Source organism: Rattus norvegicus, chromosome 1 (genome assembly GCF_021556685.1).
Source record: "Rattus norvegicus strain SHRSP/BbbUtx chromosome 1, alternate assembly SHRSP_T2T, whole genome shotgun sequence".
Classification (NCBI taxonomy): domain Eukaryota; kingdom Metazoa; phylum Chordata; class Mammalia; order Rodentia; family Muridae; genus Rattus; species Rattus norvegicus.
Window position 1 is genome coordinate 259262498 of NC_141534.1, and position 20183 is coordinate 259282680.

A 20183-nucleotide genomic window follows, 5' to 3' on the forward strand; every position below is an offset into this window, starting at 1 on the left:
TTGGCTAAAATAAACTTTTATTAAATGTCAGAAGAGGTTTATGTACAATTCATAAATTCTTTACAAAACAGTTGCCAATGTAAGTCTAATTTTTTAAATTTCTGTACAGATTTGGAAATTTTGCTATGAAATAAGTCTATAAAATTTTATTTTAGAAAGCATCAGGATGCTAATTTTAGGCAAAATAATGTTTACAAGTAAGTCTTTGTGAAAAGCAAGGTTCTCAAAGACTCTGATTTTTTATCCAAATGACGAGAAAACAAAAACATTAAACACGAACCAGATAATCTAAGTGACTGAAGAAACAATGAGGATTATGTAAACTTCTGGTAATTCACCTGAAACTTTTGCTACTGTTAGAAGCAATGGCATTATCAACAGCCGCACCGAGGGACTTTTGTGACACCTGTCCCAGTGGCACCGATAGATGCAAATAAGCCATCAGAAAGAAGCACCTCATATTTAAGGGACGTCAAGAAGAGCAAGCCATTTCTAACAGTCTCAGAGCTGAGTAACAGCGCTGTAGTAGTATCACTGGAATTTTTTTAAGTTCAGAATAGGACAGGAACATGTAAGTGGCCAGTAGTTTTGGTGCTGAGTGCACTCTGAGGTTTAAATTCAAAGCAAAACTGTTCTAAAGGACACCCACCCAACCCATGCAGTTGGAGTTGGAGGGCAGAAACCCAGCTCCCGAAGGACCAACAAGGACGGGAAGCAACCAGCAACTTCCTCATATTTGGAATCACAAGGAATTTTAAAATTCAGTGTTTTTCAGTTTTTTCCCCTGAGTTATGAATGTTTTTTACATAGTCTTTAGTGTAGCAAATACATTCTATTGTTTCAAGTTGTACACATTGCTAGGGTTCTGGTGCTAAGAACAGAAGCTAGCTCTTAACAGCGTAAGTCGTGGTGGTTACATGCTCTGGGAGAATCTTTGGTGTGATGCACATCTGCAGAAGCCTCCAATATACTCTTGGATTTTCAAGTTATTTTTAAAGGAGAAACCACAAGACCATAATGAAGAACAAGTAGACCATCCTGAAAAGGAGAAAAAAGGACTATATTATAGTTATTTGAAAGTTAGTTATGTATAATATATGATCAAAACCAAAACTGGCTTATTTTCTGAATTAACAATAACGAGAAATTCTTCAATGTAAAAAATATATATAATAACTTCTTTTTATTGACATCACCAAAAACTCCTTATCAATGTTTTTTTCCTTTTCGTTTTATCCGCAGGGCTGCCTCCACCCCTGTGCCTTTCTTTCTCTTTTATTAAGACAGCATCATACTACACAGCTCAGGCTGGTCATGTACTCACACAACTGCTGAGATTACAGGCCTCAGGACCAAGCCTCCCATCTCCTTCTTTCTTATGACTGGAAGAGAAGGTGCATTCCCCCTGGAGCTGGAGTTGCAGGAAGCCATGAGCTGCCTGACATGGCTCTCCACAAGGGCAGTACATGCTACTAACCCCTGAGTCATCTCTCCAGATTCTTATTTCCTTTTTAAGATGGTCAAGAATTTCTGAGCTGAAAAAATTCTTTTGTCCCAGCCTCCTGAACAGCTCAATCACAGGTGACCCACCCCAAACAGGCCGATGTGTTGACTCTTATGTAACCATAGGTTGTAACGCCCACCTCGTCTAGCAAGGAAGACGCAACACCGTTGGATTCTTCTCAACAGCCTTTATTGTAGGAACACCTCATTGTTGATACGGGGACCCCGAGGAACAAAGGCACTAGCCTTATATACAAAACAGGCTGTGGCTATATACTTGTCCTCTAGGGATTGGTGGAGCATGAAATGCCTCATTAGCATGAATATCACTCCCGGAGAAATGCCAACACATGCGCATTGCAGGTGTTTATCACAAACGACCACCGGATGTTGGCGCCATCTTTAGCCGCTCCCTACAATAGGTAACTAGGGGCATGCATTTATAACCAAAAGCAACTGAGGAAAGACCTTTCTTTGACCACAGACTATTTAACTGACTTGTTTTGGTATGTCTCTGCCTCTTCATTTATTTTTTGAAAGATAAGGCATTGTTTTAAAGAGTTTCTTGGGGTTGGGGATTTAGCTCAGTGGTAGAGCGCTTGCCTAGAAAGCGCAAGGCCCTGGGTTCAATCCCCAGCTCCGAAAAAAAGAACCAAAAAAAAAAAAAAAAAAAAAAAAAAAAAAAGAGTTTCTTGGGCTACAGAGATGGCGTTGCCATTAAGAGTGTTTACTGCTCTAGCAGTGGACCCAGGTTGGGTTCCCAGCACCCACATGGCAGCTCCAGGGCATCTGACACTTTTCCTCCTACACTCTTGTGAGGCACATAAACACATATAGGCATGCTCTTCCTCACTTGTGTATACACACCCACAATCCCCAGTCTCTCTCAAATACACACATTAAAAACAATCAAACAAACAAACAAACAAACAAACCCTCAAACCTAAAAAGGCAGTTTAGGCTGGCCTGGAACCCTCTATGTAGTGAGGGTGACCTCAAACTCTTTTACCTTCCTGTCTCTACCTCCCAAATCCTCAGACTTGCAGGCATGCACTACCACATCTAGTCAGTGTCCTCTCTCTCCAGCCATCTTACTATGTAGCCCTTGCTGATCTGGAACTCAAAGAGTTCCTGCCTCTGCTTTCTGAGTGCTGAGGTTAAAGGTGTACACCAACAGGACCCACTTTATTCTGAGACAAGGTTTAGGGTCTAAGTGCCCAGGCTAGCCTGAATTAGAACACTGACTCACCTTTCCAAGAGCTATAGATTCAGGTGTGAGCCACTGTGCCTGGCTCTGTCTCCCACAGTGTCAGTGTCAGGTCTCACAGTTGTGCTGACTAAGGATGCACTAAGTAACCATCCTCAGAAGCACTACTACGTTCTACTTACTAGACAACTAGCTATAAAGAACTCACAGGAAATGTGCCAAGTGCCTGCTGTAAGCTGCATTCAAACAGTTGTTGGCACACAGGCTTTACAGTCCAGTCTTGCTCTCAACATTCCCCTTCTTTGCTCAGACTTCCACATGTGGTTGGAATGGGAATGGCCTCCTAAGACCCATTTTGAATATGAGGCCCCAGCTACTGCAACTGTTTGGGAAGACTTGTGAGGGTGACCCTGTGGGGGAGGTGTGTCAGTGGGGGAGGCCATTCCCAGTGTGTTCTCTACCTCCAGCCTGCTGTTCAAGAAGTGACTTCTTAGCTACTCCTGCCACTGTAACCTGTGCTCCACTATCACAGACTCTCAGCTCTGAAACCGTAAGCCCAAGAAAACATTCTTTCATAAGTTGCATTAGGTCATGGTGTATTAGCATATCATAGAAAAGTTAACTACGGCACTCAGGAAGCAGAGGCTGGTGGATCCCTGTGACTTTGAGGCCAGCCTGGTCTACATAATGAGTTCCAGAACACCCAAGGCCATATAGAGAGACCCTGTCTCAAAACCACCAAAATCATCATCAAAGAAGAAAAGTAACTAAGACACCATAGCTTTATTTCATTTCTCATCCACTATTCAACCCACTGCAATCTGGCTTCTATTCTTGGCAACTCCAGCAAAGATACCAGGACCATAAAAAAGGATTTACAAAGTTAAATGCTCACAAAAGCCAGGAAAGTAACATAAAGGAGGCATATCAGGCACATGAGATAGTGAGGATCGACAAAGATTAAGGGTTAACTAAAGGCAAAGACAGAGGACAATGGCAGGCCATGTTGGCCCATGAGCCGTCACCATATCTGCTCTACTACTTAGCACGGTCAGAGTGAATGTCCATTCGACACAGATACAAAGATTCCATCACCACATTCATATGCATACAAAACACACTTTTCTATTTCCCTGTCATAGTTCAGAAACAAAATGCAGACTATATAAATATCCACATATAAAACTCAAAGTGTGGGGGTTGGGAACTTAGCTCAGTGGTAGAGCACTTGCCTAGCAAGTGCAAGGCCCTGTGTTCTTAATATGTAGCCCAAGGTCCTCAAACTCAACATCGCGCCTAAGTCCTCTGTAAGAGCAGGCAGTGCTCTTAATCCCTGAGCCATTTCTTGAGCTCTCCGCCACAGCAGTCTGTAACTCATTAGTCCACTGTCCGGCACAGGCCTGATAAGGACCTACCTGCATTGCTGTGTCACCTATTGCACGTCGGATTTCCCGCAGAGTTTGGTACCGCTCCAGTAAGTGATCCCCACAGATGATGTCTACCTACAGAAAAAAAATCAGTTATCAGACCACTCTCCTGCCTCAAAACACATGAAGCGGGGAATTAGCATCACACGTCAAGGTTCTATTTCTCTACCTATCTGCTGCCCCAGGCCTGGCTCTGGATGAGGCTCTGAATGAATCCAGGTCTATGTGTTTGTCTGTCAAACTCTTCTGATAAAACATTATCAAGACAAGTTTTTGAGACAGGCATGGTAGCATATGACATTGGTCTCCACTCAGGGGACTTAAGAAGAGAATCAAGAGTTGGAAGCTAGGTTGGGCAATTTTGCAAGATTCTCTTAAAATAAAAATTTGGGGGGCTAGATGACGACTCAGTGATTAAGAGCACTCGCTGCCTTACAGAGTACCTGGATTTTTTGATTGGTTGGCTGGTTTTGGTTTTGATTTTCAAGACAGGCTGTCCTGCAACTCTGTAGACTGGGCTGGCCTCAAACTCCGTATCTCTGCCTCCTCCTCCTGAGTGCGGGGATTAAAGGATATGTCTGTCCAGCCAGAGTACCTGGGTTTAATTCCAGCATTCACACAGCGGCTTACCACCATCCCTAACTCCAGGTTCAAGGGAGCCAATGCCCTCTGCTGACAGACAATATGGGCAGAATGCATATGCATGGTACACATACATACATGTGGACAAAACATTCATACACATGACAATTTAAATAAATGAAATTAAAACTTGGAAAAAGCCTGGGAGACAGACATTATGGCCCACACCTGTAAACCGAGCACACAAGAAGCTGAGGCAGAAAAACAGCCACAAACTCAAGGCCAGTCAGCTACATAGAAACCTTAATTAACAAACCAACCAGCCTTAGTGGCACAGGCCTTTAATCTCAGCACCTGGGGAGGAAGCAGAAGCAGGTGGATCTCTCTGAGTTATAGGCAGGCCAGCCAAGCATACACAGGAGATCCTGTCTCAAAACAAAACAAACAAAAACCAGAGAAACAATGGGCTGGAGAGACAGCTCAGCAATTACGGGCAGTGGCTGCTCTTCCAGAGGACCCAGGTTAGAGCCCAGAAGCCACAGGGTAGCTTACACCCATCTCTAACTGCTCTCTTCTAGTCTCCATGGGTACAGTGTGCAGGTAGTGCACAGCTATATGAAGGCAAGACACCCATACACATCAAAGTTTAAAAAATTAAAAATAGGGGTTGGGGATTTAGCTCAGTGGTAGAGCGCTTGCCTAGGAAGCGCAAGGCCCTGGGTTCGGTCCCCAGCTCCGAAAAAAAGAACCAAAAAAAAATAATAATAATAATAATAATAATAATAAATAAATAAATAAAATAAAAATAAATATGAAACAAAAAAGAAGGCTGCAGATGAGCTTGGTGGCATTGCAGTATTCTGAAGCCCAACACTGCAAAAGAAACAACTGTTTATCATTTACCACCTCTAGGGCTTGGAAAGCTTAAACAAGACAAGTATGTAAGTCTACATATTTGATAATCTTTACCATTACTTCAAGTATTTTGAGAAAAATGGTATTATAAATATTACAAGGTATGTACTAACAATAAGAAAAAATATTTACCTATACAACTAAAAGCTGGCAAACTTAAAAGATAAAACAAAATTTAAACCATTTCTAAACGTTAAAACTCTTGAATGTTATAAGGAAAAAGTGAAACCTTAAAAAGAAAGGGCTGCTGTATGTGTGCAGATCTGTGTGTGCCACAGCGAGTGTGGAGGCAAAAGGACCACTCTGCAGAGGAAATTCCCACCTACAACTCTGTGGGTTCCCACAATTGAGTTCAGATGATGAAATAGACAGAAAAATCTTTAAATGCTAAAAAAGCCATCTCTGTGTACCAAACACATTTTTACAGACCATAGCCAACAGGTACTGAGCCCTGCAAAGAGAGGTGTCGCTTTAGTTTTTAAAAGCATGTTAGGCTGGAAGAGATTGGCCCAGTGCTCAAGAGGACTGGATACTCTAAGAGGACTAAGGTTTGGTACCCAGCATCCACACTGTGACTCAGAATAGTCTGAAACTTCAACTCTAAGGAACACAACACCTTCTTCTGACCTCTGCAGGCACTACACAAATGTGGTTCAGATATACACATCGGCAAGAACACCCATGCACATAAAATAAAAATAATTTCGGGGGGTTGGGGATTTGGCTCAGTGGTAGAGCGCTTGCAAGGCCCTGGGTTCGGTCCCCAGCTCCGAAAAAAAAAAAAAAAAAAAGAAAAAAATAATTTTGGGTTTTTTTGGTTTTGTATTTGTATTTTTTGATGGGCACAGTGGCAAATGTCTTTGATCCCAACACGTGGGAGGCAGAGGCAGGCAGATCTCTGAGTTCAAGACCAGTGTGGACTACAAAACAAGTTCTAGGATAGCCAGGACTACACAGAGAAACCCCATCTCAAAAACCAGGGAGGGGCGGGAGGGCTAGAGAGATGGCTCTGTGGTTATAAGCAGTGGCTGCTTTACCAGAAGACCTGGGTTCAATTTCTACCCAGTACCCACATGGCAGATCACAGCTGTCTGTAACTCCAGTTCTTGGGAATCCAACATCCTCATATATACATTCAGGCAAAACACCAAGGCATATAAAATAAAAATATGTTAAAAACGTGGAGAATGTGAAAAGACACATGTTAGCTCAATGCAGCCATTTCAGTGCACATACTGAAAACATTCCCATACATGCTGCACAAAATAGTTAGATGATTTTTATCAATAAAAACAATATATTGGAGGTCTAGAGAGATGGCTTAGTAGTTCAGAGCACTTGTTATAGAGAACTAGAGTTCAACCCCCAGCATCCACGGCAAAGCTCACAAATGTTTGTAACACCCATTTCCCAGGGATCCAATGCCCGTGGTTCACCTCTGGGGCACCAAGCATGTACACAGTACACATATACACATTGTGATTTCAAAGAAGACAAAAAGTAATTTAAAATATTGGACTGGAAGCTGAGCCTGGTGGTGCATCCCTTTAATCAGAGCACTTGGGAGGCAGAGGCAGGCAGATCTCTGTGAGTTCAAGGACAGCCAAGGCTACAGAGAAACCCTGCCTCCAAAACCCATAAATAAACAAACAAGTAATTATTTAAAAAAAAAAAAAAAGGTTGAGAAAATGGCTCACCAGATCAAAGTGTTGCCAAGCAAGCCTGACAACCTAGGTTTGATCCCCTAGAACCCAGTGGAGGTGGAGAACCATTCCCAGATTTCCCTTAAGCTCCACAACATGTGCTGCAGCATGCATGTGTGTGCACACACAGGGTAGAGCAGTAAAGGTAAAAATAAACAAACAAGGGAAACCTGAAAGCCAACCTTCAGCTTTGGCGATGTCTGTACTGGGGCCTGGGCAAGCATGGCAGTGCATGCCCACAATTCTAGCACTTAGAAGGGTAGCTACAGGCAGGAACTGGAACTCAGGGTCAGCCTTGGCTCCCTCCACAGGGAGTTTGAAAAAAAACCTGAGCTACATGAGTCCTTGTCCCAAAACAACAGAAATTAATAGAATTGTATTCTCGTCAAAATTTAGTCATAGAAGGAGTAACAGATATCCTAGAACCAGCCCACCTGAATATCACTTTCTAGTTATAGCATGAGATCAAGTCACCATGTTATAGATTACCTACCTCTAAGTTCTAAGATTTTGTTATGTAAAAAATGTCAATGATGGCCTTTGTACGGGTGGGTGGGTGGGTGGGTGGGTGGATGGAATGGCAGACAGGCACACACATAAAGATACCAAATGGTATTAGTGCTAAAAACAGCATAGTTTCAGTCATTGTTTAAATACATGTATGCTTTAGTCAACAATATGCAGTATATTTAGAAACAAATTTCTATCAGACTTTGCATAATGGCTAAATCTGATGAGTGAAAAAGCAAAGCCATATAAAGGTGCACTTTCAGTTGATCTGTAACTAGAATTTAAAGTAATTTTATTTTTTATTTTTTGGTTTTTCAAGACATAGTTTCTCTCTATAGCCTTGGCTGTCCTGGAACTCGCTCTGTAGACCAGGCTGGTCTCTAACTCAGAGATCTACCTGCCTCTGCCCCCTAACTGCTGGAAATAAAAGTGTGCTCTACCACTGCGCAGATTTATTTTGATTTTTAACAACATGTAAGATTTGATGTTTTCTAATTGAAAAACAAGAAAATATATAAGTAGGAGACATTTTTTCAACCCTTAAAAAGCCAATCAGTCCCCAGCTCCGAAAAAAAAAAAAAAAAAAAAAAAAAAAAAAAAAAAAAGCCAATCAGGTCTACATTAGGTATTTTGATTTTCTTTCTTTTTTTTTTTTTTAAGATTTTATTTATTTTATGTGAGTACACTGTTGCTGTCTTCAGACACACCAGAAGAGGGCATCAGATCCCATTACAGATGGTTGTGAGCCACCAGGTGGTTGCTGGGATTTGAACTCAGGACCTCAGGAAGAGCAGTTGGTGCTCTTAACCACTGAGCCATCTCTCCAGCCCCCGTATTTCGATTTTCTAAGTGTTCAAGTTTCCATGCTACACTGGCGAGGGTGTCTTCTAGTAATCGTCCACTACCCACTGTAGGAGACCTTGAATTTAGGCCTGGAAACCTGTTACTACTTCCCACAGCTCTAGTTTTCCCTGCAATCAAGACAGGCCCATCAGCGCAGTAAGAAATCTTGGCTGTCAACTGGACTACATCTGGAATCAATGAAAACCCAGGCAGTTGGGCATACATGTGAGCAATTTTCCTAATTGGATCATTTGAGTTGAGAAGATCTGGTCACAGCTTCTGGTGGCAGCCTGTCTCACTGGCAAGTCCGCCTACCCTGCTGCTGAGGCAGGCAACACTGGTCTTAGCATGCACACTGAAGACCAGTTGGTTGTCTCAGCCTTGAGGGCTGAACATACCAGGTTCTTCACCTTTGCATCAGGAGACAGTCACTGTCAAGACTAATTGAACCCAGCCTGTAAACCCTTCTAATAAATCTTTTATATATTATATGCATATTTAATACATATGTTGGATATACATATATTCATTACATCAGTTTGGTTCTTCTGAAGAACTAATATGAAGGGTAACTCAGATGTGACTGAAGTTAGAGGTGGGAATCTCAATGTATCAACACTTATTACAGTCACAATATCTAGGACATCGTGAAAAAGCTGCTCTGTGATTCTTTCTCCATTTATTAAAGGTCGTCTTGTGACCTCACCTTTCCTTTTACACATGTGTACTGTACCTGACAAGCTGGATCAAGACCCATTTTTCTTCTAAGAAATTTTTCTACATGCCCAATAGTTGCTTCTCCTGAAACACGCACAAACTTCTTTTCCAATGGCTACAAAAACAGATAAGACTTTTCAGATTATGTAAATGTATACATACATAAAATATACAAGCTTTAAAGCAAATTTTAAAGCAAAGATGACTTTATGAATTTGAGTCAATTTGTAGTCTAAAGAAAAAGCAGAAATCCTGAAAATCTTTAAGATACATACCAACAAACTTCTCAACAGGAAGGCCTGTTAGTTAACTTTAAAAGCTCATGTAAAACAAAACGTCTGGTACAATGGTGCATACCTGAAACCCTAACCCTTGAGAGGTGGAGGCAGGAGTATTGTAAGTTCAAGATCAGCCTGAGCTGACGGTCGGTCGACATCCTATTCAAGGCACTCTAGTGCCTGCTTGTTGTCCCAACTACTTGGGAGAAGCAACACATGAGGACCTCTTGAGTACTATCCCCACAGCAAGGTGGTAAATGCCTAGAGTTCCAGCTACTTGAGAGACTGAGACTTACTTAAGTCTGGGAGCTGAGACAGTCTGGACACATAGTGAGAAACAATTTTTTTTTTTTCTGGAGCTGGGGACCGAACCCAGGGCCTTGCGCTAGCTAGGCAAGCACTCTACCACTGAGCTAAATCCACAACCCGAAACAATTTTTTAAAGCAAGGCATGGTGGTTCACACCTGTGATCCCAGTACTCTAGGGACCGAGGCAGGAAAACTGCTATGATAAGGACAGTCTAATCAATGGGCTTATCTCAAAAAAAAAAGAGAGGAGAGGAAGGAAGAAGAAAGGGGGATGGTGGACAGGGAGGAGGGAGAGGGAAAGAAAGAAGTTTTTCTTTTTAAATTTTAAAATGAGAAGAAATCTAGTCACAGGTGGCTTGGGTTACAGACGGTTGTGAACAACATGTGGGCGTTGGGAACCAAACCTAGCTCCTTGGCAAGAACACTATGGGCTCTTGACTACTGAGCCATCTCTCCTGCCCCTTGTTGTCATCTTCTACAATCTCCTGTTCCAGAATCCTCAAAGGCATCTGAAGGCCTCCAGTAAAAGGGCAGTCACTTTAGATTTCTAGGTACAGCAGAACCTTAGACAGATCACCCCTCTGTGAGAACATCTTCAGCCAGAAAGAATCATCTCAAGAGAACTGAACTCTCTTCAAACAATTAAAACTTCTCTGAAGCACGCTGAAGAGCCAGAACTAAGATAGTGGTCCCTTAGACCACATCTGCCCCAAACTGAGTCGTATACACTGCTGCCTGCTGCCCCAGCCGCTCTATTTAAACCTGAGTTGTCAGGCACAGTGACTCACACAGTCTGCCATGGATTCAAGGCCAGAGGAAGATACATGAACTCCAGGTTAGCCTGGGCTACAGAATCAAAACCTGTCTTAAAAACACAAACCACCACCACACCACCACACCACCACCACAAAAGCTATGTCAGTGACCTGAAGACGGACTTGAGTCATGGGACCTCTTTATCTGTTCCTCTTCCTACTGTGGCAACACTGACTAAACCTCTCTTTAATGCTTTTCGTCGATATCGTTTTTCAGAGTCTCATGTATCCCAGGGTTCCCTTGAACTTGGTACGGATCTCACAAGTGCTGGCTCATAGAACAGACACCCACCACACTCCATTTATGAGCCCGGAGCTTCACGCATGCTAGACAGCCAAGTACCATCCTCCCAGCTACTCCTCTCTGTAAATGTCACCATGGCGTGGGTACTGAGCTTTGTGGGTTGGGACCTCTACAGCCATGAGTGTTCCCTTAAACTCCAGAAATGATACCACAAAACAATTCTGACCTCTCCTTAGTAACCACAGGACACATCGGGGATTGGACTTCCGTGGGTGTCTCAGCTTACAATTTATCTCAACAACTGACAAAGTACAGTACAAAGTAGTTCTTACCTCAAATCTCAGTGAATGCTTGAAGCGACAAGTTAAGGCAGGTTAACTTCAGCCAAAAATGTTAAATATACAAGTTTAAATTCATGTTAAACTCTAAGTACCAACTACACAAAGACACTCTGGATTTTTATTTATTTTATTTTTTTGAGACGGGTCTTACTACAACAGCCCAGGCTGGCCTTGAATTCTTCATCCTTTTTGCTTCAGCCTCCAGAGTGGTAAGAATACAAAGTTATACCACATCTGACTCTTAGAATTTTTTAAATTACCAGACTAAAATCAGGCCTAGTGGTGCATGCTTAGAGTCCTAGCGCTTAGAAGGTAGAGGCAAGGAGGATCAGGAATTCAAAGTCATCCACTGCTATGTAAGTTCAAGGCCAGCAGGGACCTGTCTCCAAAAACTAAAATATAAAAAATAAATTACCAATCAACATGGCATTTGGCTTTGTAAATTACTTATTTTCCTTACTTTGCTTGTTTGAATCAGTAGGAAGTCTTTACTTAATGTTTTTTACCCTGAGAAACTAATATAGTATTACTGTTGAATTTTGATAACTTACTTGTCAAACTTCTATATTTTAATTGAAGATAATTTCTACTTGGTTGCTAATCTGATTCAGAATTTATATCTATAACACCCTCTTATAAACAAAAAATGAAATACCTTAAAATGTCCTGTGTCTTCATTAGCACTGAAAATAAAGGAAAAGTTGATCAAAACTTAATACTTGGGCTGGAGAGGTGGCTCAGCGGTTAAGAGAACTGAGTACTCTTCCACAGGTCCTGAGTTCAATTCCCAGCAACCACATGGTGGCTCACAACCATCTGTAATGGGATCTGATGCCCTCTTCTGGTGTGTCTGAAGACAGCTACAATGTACTCATATAAATAAAAATAAATGTTAATACTTTTATTACATGTATAATCATAAAACAAAAGAAAAATATGAACATTTCATATGCAGTAATTCATTTAACTCAGAAAAAGTTTGTTTGGTTTGTGTGTATCTGTGTTTTGGAGACAGATTTTCTCTATGTCCTCGAATTCACTCTGTAGACCAGGCTGGCCTCAAATCAGATTCATCTGCTTTGTGTCCTAAGTGCTGTCAACTTGCAGAAGTCAGTCCACTCCTTCCATCCTAAGTCCCGGTGATCTAACTCAGGTGAACAAGCTGGACAGCAAGCGCCTTTCCCTGCTGGGCGGTCTACTGAGCGCATGTGTCTCGGGCTTGCCTAGAACTCACTAAGTAGTTGAGGCTGACTCTGAATCCTGCCCCCACCTCTTCAATGCTGGGTTTTTATGGCTGTGCTACCACACCAGAATTTTTATTTTTTTTTATTTTTTATTTTTTTGGAGGGGTGGATAGAGACTGAGTCTCTGCAGTAGTCTGGCTGTCCTGGAACTTCAGATTTAAACCAGGCTGGCTTCAAACTCAGAGATCTGTCTGCCTCTGCCTCCCAAAGGTTAGGAATCAAAGGCATGCACTACTATGCCTGGCCATTTTTTTATTTTTAAAACTTGGTTACTTAAATCTTTGGGAGAAATATAATTGTCACTTCTGCCACCTAGTGGTAAAACAAAGGCAGTTTAATCTGCATTTTAAACTCTCCATGCTTCATTTCCTGGGTAGTGGGTGGGGTAGGTGAGGGGAAGTAGATTTATTTTACAAGACAGGGTCTCACTATGTAGCCCCAGCTGACCTGGAACTAAATCAAGTGACACACTGCCTAGTCTAATTGTAAATTACAAAAAACGAAGAGAAAAAAAACCTGCCTTGCAACTGATCAAGAACTTCTGGCCCATATGACAAGCTGCAAAGGAAAACTACGGGAGTGATTATTAAGCCCGAGGAAAGGGAACAAACCATCACATAATCAAGGCTTCTGCTACAATAGTGGTTTTGTTTCTTGGTTGGTTTTGTTCTACTGGGAATGGTTTTGGTCAGATTTTCCTCATGGGGGGCATGGGAGAACAAAAGCAGGCAGGGTCTTGCTTTACAGTGGAGGTTAGCATTGAAGGCAGTGTTAGCTTTGAAGGCAGTGATCCTCCTCCTCGTTGGGATTGTGTGTGCTACTATGAGATAAGGATACCAGTGGTTACTATGTTAATTTAACATTTTTCTCAATCTTAAATATTCTATAATTTATTTCAAAATTGTTGGATTTGTTTATTGAGGCCTGGTGGCATAAGCTTGCATATTTGGGAAGGCCTCAGGCATGAGGATCTAGAATTTTATTTATTTTATGTATGTGAGTACATCGTAGCTGTCTTCAGACACACCAGAAGAGGGTATCAGATCCCATTACAGATGGTTGTGAGCCACCATGTGGTTGCTGGGAATTGAACTCAGGACCTCTGGAAGAGCAAGTCGATGCTCTTAACCTCTGAGCCATCTCTCCAGTTCTGAGGATCTAGAATTGAAGGTGAGCTAACCACAAAAAATTTCCAAGCCTGGCTGTAGTAGTACATAACTTTAATCTCAAGTAGTCTAACCTGTTCTACAGAGTTTCAGGACAGCCAGGGTCACACACACACACACACACACACACACACACATACACACAAACCTGTCTTGAAAAACCAAAAACCGCAGGCAATTATGAGCTAAAGAAACTGTCTCAAGAAGAAAAGTCACAACTTTAAAGCTAAAAGACATTTTCTTTCTTCAAAGAAAAAGAATTAAATAGTTCAGCAGTTAAAAGTACTTGTTGCTCTTGCAGAGGACCCAGGTTCCCAGCACCTCCATAGCAGCTCACAGCTGTCTACCACGGATCCAACACCCTTCTCTGATCTCCTTGGGCATCAGGCATTTACATGGTACACATCTATAACATACATGCAAGCAAACATTCATACGCACAAAAAACCCTAAAAGCAAAATGTATTTACTTAATGTGTGTGCCCTGAGTATATGCATCCTGCAGGCACCTGAGAAGGCTAGAAGATGACGCCAGATCCTCTAAAACTGGAGTCACTGACAGTTCTGAGTTGTGAGCCATATGACACAACTGGGAACTAAACTACCATGTTCTCTGCAAGAACAGCAAATGTTTCTAACCACTGGGCCAACTCTCCGACTCCAAAAGGTAATGAGAGGCCCATCATGGTGGTTTACAAACTGCATACCAAACAAGGCTAGCCTAGGCTACAATGTAAAACCTTGCTTCAAAATGCCAAAATTAAGCAACTGATACATTTTTTAGGTCACTCACCCAATGAACTCAAGTAATAAAGACACATCAAGTTCAGGCGGAATACGAAACACTGACTCTAGGGCTTTCTTGGTTCTTCCTTTGCTTGCAGGGACGGGCTGTGGAACAGCTATTTGAGATGGAAACAAAGAAGCTAATATAGGATTAAAATTTTCACAAATTGAGATCTTTAAGGAATGAATCACACAAGTATTACAACTAAATTATTATTAAGTCCTAGTCAAGTCTCCTTTTCCTTAAAAATACCAGTTAATCTGTCAAAAAACAATGATTCTCAAGTGGGAAGCATGGTTCAGTTGGTATAGGTGCTTGTGGCCAGGCTGGAGCCTCTCCCCTAGGACACACTGGTGAAGTGAGGAGTTCTGCCAAGTGGACATCTGTGTAAGAAAGTGTGCATACGGGACTGGGGATTTAGCTCAGTGGTAGAGTGCTTGCCTAGGAAGCGCAAGGCCCTGGGTTCAGTCCCCAGCTCTGAAAAAAAAAAAAAGAACCAAAAAAAAAAAAAAAAAAAAGTGAAGTAAAGCTTGGTATTGTTTAAAAAAAAAAAAAAAAAAAAAAAAGAAAGTGTGCATACATATACATTTGTATTCTCTAAATAAATATAAATGTAAAAAAATAAAAAGACAATAAAATTAGCTACTAGCTAAGGGGCCACTCTACGATGGAAGGCAGACATGACCCAGTTTTCAGGGCCACAGAGAGTTTGTTAAAACATGTTAGCCCATGACATACACTCTCATTTAATCCTATAAATATGTACTACATCTATGCTTTTTAAAAAACTGATAAAGAAACTGAGCCTTAGTGGATTGAACACTTTGTCTAAGGTCACAAAGTAACAGAAGAACCAAGATTTAAACCCAAACCTACCTCAGTCCTATATTGCTACTAAACGTAAGTTACTCTGTGCACAGCATTAGTAAAAGTACTGGTACTGGCCAGGCAGTGGTGCACACCTTTAATCCCAGCACTGGGGAAGCAGAGGCAGGTGGAGCTCAGTGAGGTTGAGACCAGCCTGGTCTACAGTGAGTTTAAGGACAGCCAGGGCCACACAGAGAAACCATGTCTTAAAGAAATATATCTGTTTATTAATGTCATATTCATCTTTATTTTACAGATGTTAACATCACCTAACCTAATAAATAATAAAGTGGCAGTGCTAGGGAACAAACTCTAAAATCTAGGGACTGAGTCTGTTCCCCCCACCCCCACACTTTCTTGTTTTACATAAAGTCTCTCATTATTTTCCCAGGCTGGCCTTGAACTCACAGCAAACCTCCTGACTCAGGTTCTTGAGTGCTAAGATTACAGGCTTAAACAACTACACCCAGTCAGTCCTCTTAATTCTTACAAACTATTACTTAGCTTTTACTGAAGCGTTACCTTCAAAATTTTCTTTGTTAATACAACTAGATACTCCCCAAAAGCACCAGTGAAGGAGTTTTCATTTTCATTCCAATTGATATAATCTAGAATCACCAGGGAAGAGTCTTAAGGAGGGACTGTGAGCTGGCCTGTGAGGAATTTTTTTATTATGTTAATCTGCCTGGGAAGACCCAGCCTAAAAGTGAACAGTGGCATTCCCTGGGTTTGAGTCTTAGACTCCTGAGAGACAGTGGGTGAGCTGGGCCTTAGGAAGGCAGGCAGGCAGGCAGGCAGGCAAGAACTGATTTCTCTTTGCCCGAGTGCACTGGAACTAACAGCTCCTGGTTCTCACTGCCCTGATTTCCCTGCAACGTGATGTAACCTGAGCTGTGAGCTAACTAAACCTCTTCTCCCCTAAGTGGCCTACCAGGTCTTTTTTATCACATGACAGAACAGGAATGAGGACAGCACCTCATCAATAGTTTTGTTGTTTTACACAAATGTGGTATAGAACCCATCCAAACTTACCAGGCTTAGGGACTTCTAGACCTCTTTCTTTATAGAAGTCATGCATTTGCTTTTTTTCTCCTAAAAAAATGATAAAGCACAGACTAAATTACACTTACAATGTAACTAACAGAGTCAGAGGCTTTGGAATTCACAACTATGAAATAAAAGAAACTTACTTTCCTCTAGATTGACTACTAATTTGTATACTATGTCTTGTAACTGCCGGTCCAACCTAACAAAAAAAGAAGGATGGAGAGTATCTCAGAATTCGAAAAATGAATTTAGGTACAAAATGAATTCACTATTTTTCTCAGGAGCAAACAACTTCTTACAACTTCTTTATTTTCTTTTCTTTTTACTTCTTCTTTTTTTTACTTTGGCTTTTCAAGACAGGGTTTCTCTGTATAGCCCTGGCTGTCCTGGAACCAGACATCTTGATTCATCAGAGCGAATCAGTACTCACAGTGCCTAAAATATACTTCATCTCAGGAGGCCAAGGAACTAAATGTAATTATAAGTACTCACTGGGTAGTAGTAGGGCACACCTGTGCACGCCTTTAATCCCAGCACTCTGAGAGGCAGAGGCAAGTGATCTGTGAGTTTGAGGCCAGCCTGGTCTACAAAGTGAGTTCTAGGACAGTCGGACTACACAGAGAAACCCTGCCTCAGAAACAACAGAAGTTTTCAGTAGAATCGCCAACAGTTCGCTGACTGTCCCTTGGTCTTGTACACTTGGTCAGAATGTGAGCCTGAGGACAGAGACTGTGCTCAAATTGTTGTGCACCATCTCACCTGGGAGAAGAGCACTGACTGCTCTTCCAGAAGACCTAGGCTCAGTTCCCAGCACCCACACGGAAGCTCACAACCATCTACCTGTAACTCCAGTTCCAGGGGACCCACGGCTCTCTTCTGACCTCCAAAAGCCCCAAGTACACATAAAAATCATAATTGAAGGGGTTGGGATTTAGCTCAGTGGTGGAGCACTTGCCTAGTAAGCGCGAGGCCTTGTTTGGTTCCCAGCTCCAAAAAAAAAGAAGAAAAAAATAATAATAAAAAAAAAAAACAAAAAAAAACCTATTGAAGCTAGGTAGGTGCTGTGCTATCCTCCTTTAATCCCAGACATGTTTAAGGCCAGCCTGTTCTACAAACCTTGTTTTGCTTTTAAAGTCTTTGGCAGATCTGACCGTGCCTGGTCCGCAGTAAGCACTCTACACACACTTCTTAGTTCCCTTCTGTCTCGTTTTGGTAGAATTCAAAGGATTTACTCTCAACTACACGAAGTCAAGATCTCGGTGAGGGGGGAGAAGGCAAGAACATGTGACAATTATTTTAAATGTGAATTCATTTTAAATTCGTATATTCTTACCTTATATTATAAAGAGGCTGAGTCTGGTGGACGACTATGTTGCATTTGGGGCATCTGTTGCTATAGTAAAAATGTCTCACAATGCAGCTTTTACAGAAGGTGTGGAGACATTCTGTAATAGTGGTGGCATCTATCAAGTAACCTTTGCAAATGGAGCACAAGATGTAGGGGGTCAGCTCAACCAGGTTGATCAGGCGCTGTGAATGCAAGGGCAACAGTTTTAGAGTGCAGGCCTTTTCCTTCTCAAATTCAGAAACCAGCCGGACGAGGTGGTCTAACTCCTGTATTCCCACTTACTCAACTCAGCTGAGACATCGGGGCCCAGGAGTTCAAACCCAGACCAAAGCCAACACTGCTAGGCCTCACTTCAAAACAACTTAAACTATAATCTCAAGATTTCATTATAAGCAATATAACTTAATTGCATGGGCTGGAGAGGTGGCTCAGTGGTTAAGAGCACTGACTGCTCTTCCAGAGGTCCCAGCAACCACATGGTAGCTCACAACCATCTGTAATAGCATCTGATGCCCTTTTCTGGTGTGTCTGAAGATAGTTACAGTGTACTGATACACAGAAAATAAAAGAAATAATTCTTAAAAAAAAATTGCATCTCCAACCCTTCAAAATATCCAATATAAAGAAAACACTGTTCTAAGCAGTCCCAATTTTCTGGCATATAGTAAAAATTGACAGTGGAGAGCACCTGTTCTTTTTGTTTTACAAAAAGCAGCTAAACCTCCCCACATAAACAAGGATGACCCTGAACTTGCAGTCTCCGCCTCACCAATGTTGTTGGTAGTAACAGTATTACAAGTGTCCACTACCACATCCAGTATAGACAGTGCTAAGACTCGAACTCCGAGCCAGCAGGTCTGGGATACACTCTATCAACTGGGCTACACCCCATCCCCGGGATGCCTTTTTTCACACATTATTTTTTTGTTTTTAAGTGGGAAAAAAAACAAAAACAAAAAAAAACAAACCCTCTCAACACCCTGCAGAAAAAGAGTACGCTCCAGTCTGACTTGGAGAGTTGGGGGTAGAGGGTGGGGAGTGGGGTAGCCTTAGACATCTAACTCCCTTCACGTTACGCAAAGACTTCTTTACAGAATGAAAGAAGCGGGACCCAGAGTGCCCTAAGTGATCTGCAAGAACTCCACAAAATAAATCAAGCCGGAGAGAGGCCACGCCTGGGTGGGCGGGGATGGAGAGCTACACTGGTGCCGCGAGCTCCAGCGTCAACGGCAACCGTAAGTCTGCGCCCCGCTCAGTCCCAGAGGCCGCTCGGGCGCAGCCAGGTCGGGCAGGGTTGTCGATACCTCTTCCTCGTCCTCGGAGTCCGCCCGTCCGGACTCCAGACGCAGAGAGAAGTGGCTCATCTCTTCCTCCTCCTCTTCCTCCTCCTCCATCTCCTCATCCTCTTCCAACTCTTCATCGTAGTCCTCGAAGCGGCCTCTCAAGCGGCCCAGGCTGCGCTCGGGCTCCAACTCCGGGGGCCGAGAGCGAGAACAGCCGGGTGCGCCCGCCTGGGCCAGGGACGCCGGGCCCTCCTCACCGGCCGCGGGCGCCGGGATGAGGGCGGGCGGAGAGATGGGAGGCGGAGGCGGTGGCAGCATGGCCGAGGCTCGCTTGGCCTCAGAGGCGCGCTTGTTTTCCGTGGCGTCCGTCTCAGCCTCCTCCATGGCGGGGATCAGAAACCAGGTGAGCTGAGCGCGAGGCGAGGGGAGTCCGGTGGCTAGCGCGCGAGTAGAGCACGAGCCCCCTTTCGTAACAGTGCGCAGGCGCCAGCGCTCCGCAGGGGCCGCTGGGAAATGTGGTTCACCTAGGCAGTCCCTAGGTGCTGCGGGCTGCTCAGGTGCGGGCTGGGCGTATCGGCCACACCTTAAAAGAAGCTCACCTAATTTTTCTGGTCGAAGCTAGCTGTGAGCTTTTCAGGAAAGTCTAAAACGCTACAGTTTCAGTATTTTACTTGCACCAGTTTATTCATAGAGCATTGAACCCTAGATGCCATGTGATGTTGAATTAGGAATGATGGTTTTATTTTGAGAACTAATGGTTTTCCTTCCCTGGCTAATAGCATCTGTCTACTCAGTGAAACCTTGTTTCACCAAACAAACAAAAACCCTTAGATGGCTCAACAGGTATTTGCAGCCAAGAGTGACGACCTGAGTTCAATACCCATGATAGAAGGAGAGAACGGATTCACAAAAGTTGTAACTTCCATTTGTGCCAAAGGTTCCAGTGTGCCCCACCACCACCAATAGGTACATAGATAGATAGATAGATAGATAGATAGATAGATAGATAGATAGATAGATACATACATACATACATACATACATACA

At 42.7% G+C, this 20183-nt stretch overlaps 1 protein-coding gene across 4 annotated transcripts; it reads right to left on the reverse strand.

Annotated features, from left to right (window-relative positions):
- Nucleotides 1–19593, reverse strand: Pcgf6 (polycomb group ring finger 6). Of its 4 annotated transcripts, none has more exons than XR_015628439.1 (9): nt 19158–19593; nt 17839–18035; nt 16649–16704; nt 16491–16573; nt 14598–14706; nt 12050–12077; nt 9424–9522; nt 4126–4212; nt 1–1038 (listed from the first exon to the last, which is right to left on the reverse strand). XR_015628439.1 is itself a non-coding variant. In XM_087564596.1 (9 exons), exons 1-9 carry the CDS (start codon nt 19518–19520, stop codon nt 982–984), a joined length of 1080 nt encoding a protein of 359 aa, XP_087420722.1. In that variant the 5' UTR covers nt 19521–19593; the 3' UTR covers nt 1–981.
- Nucleotides 19594–20183: the final 590 nt, after the last annotated feature.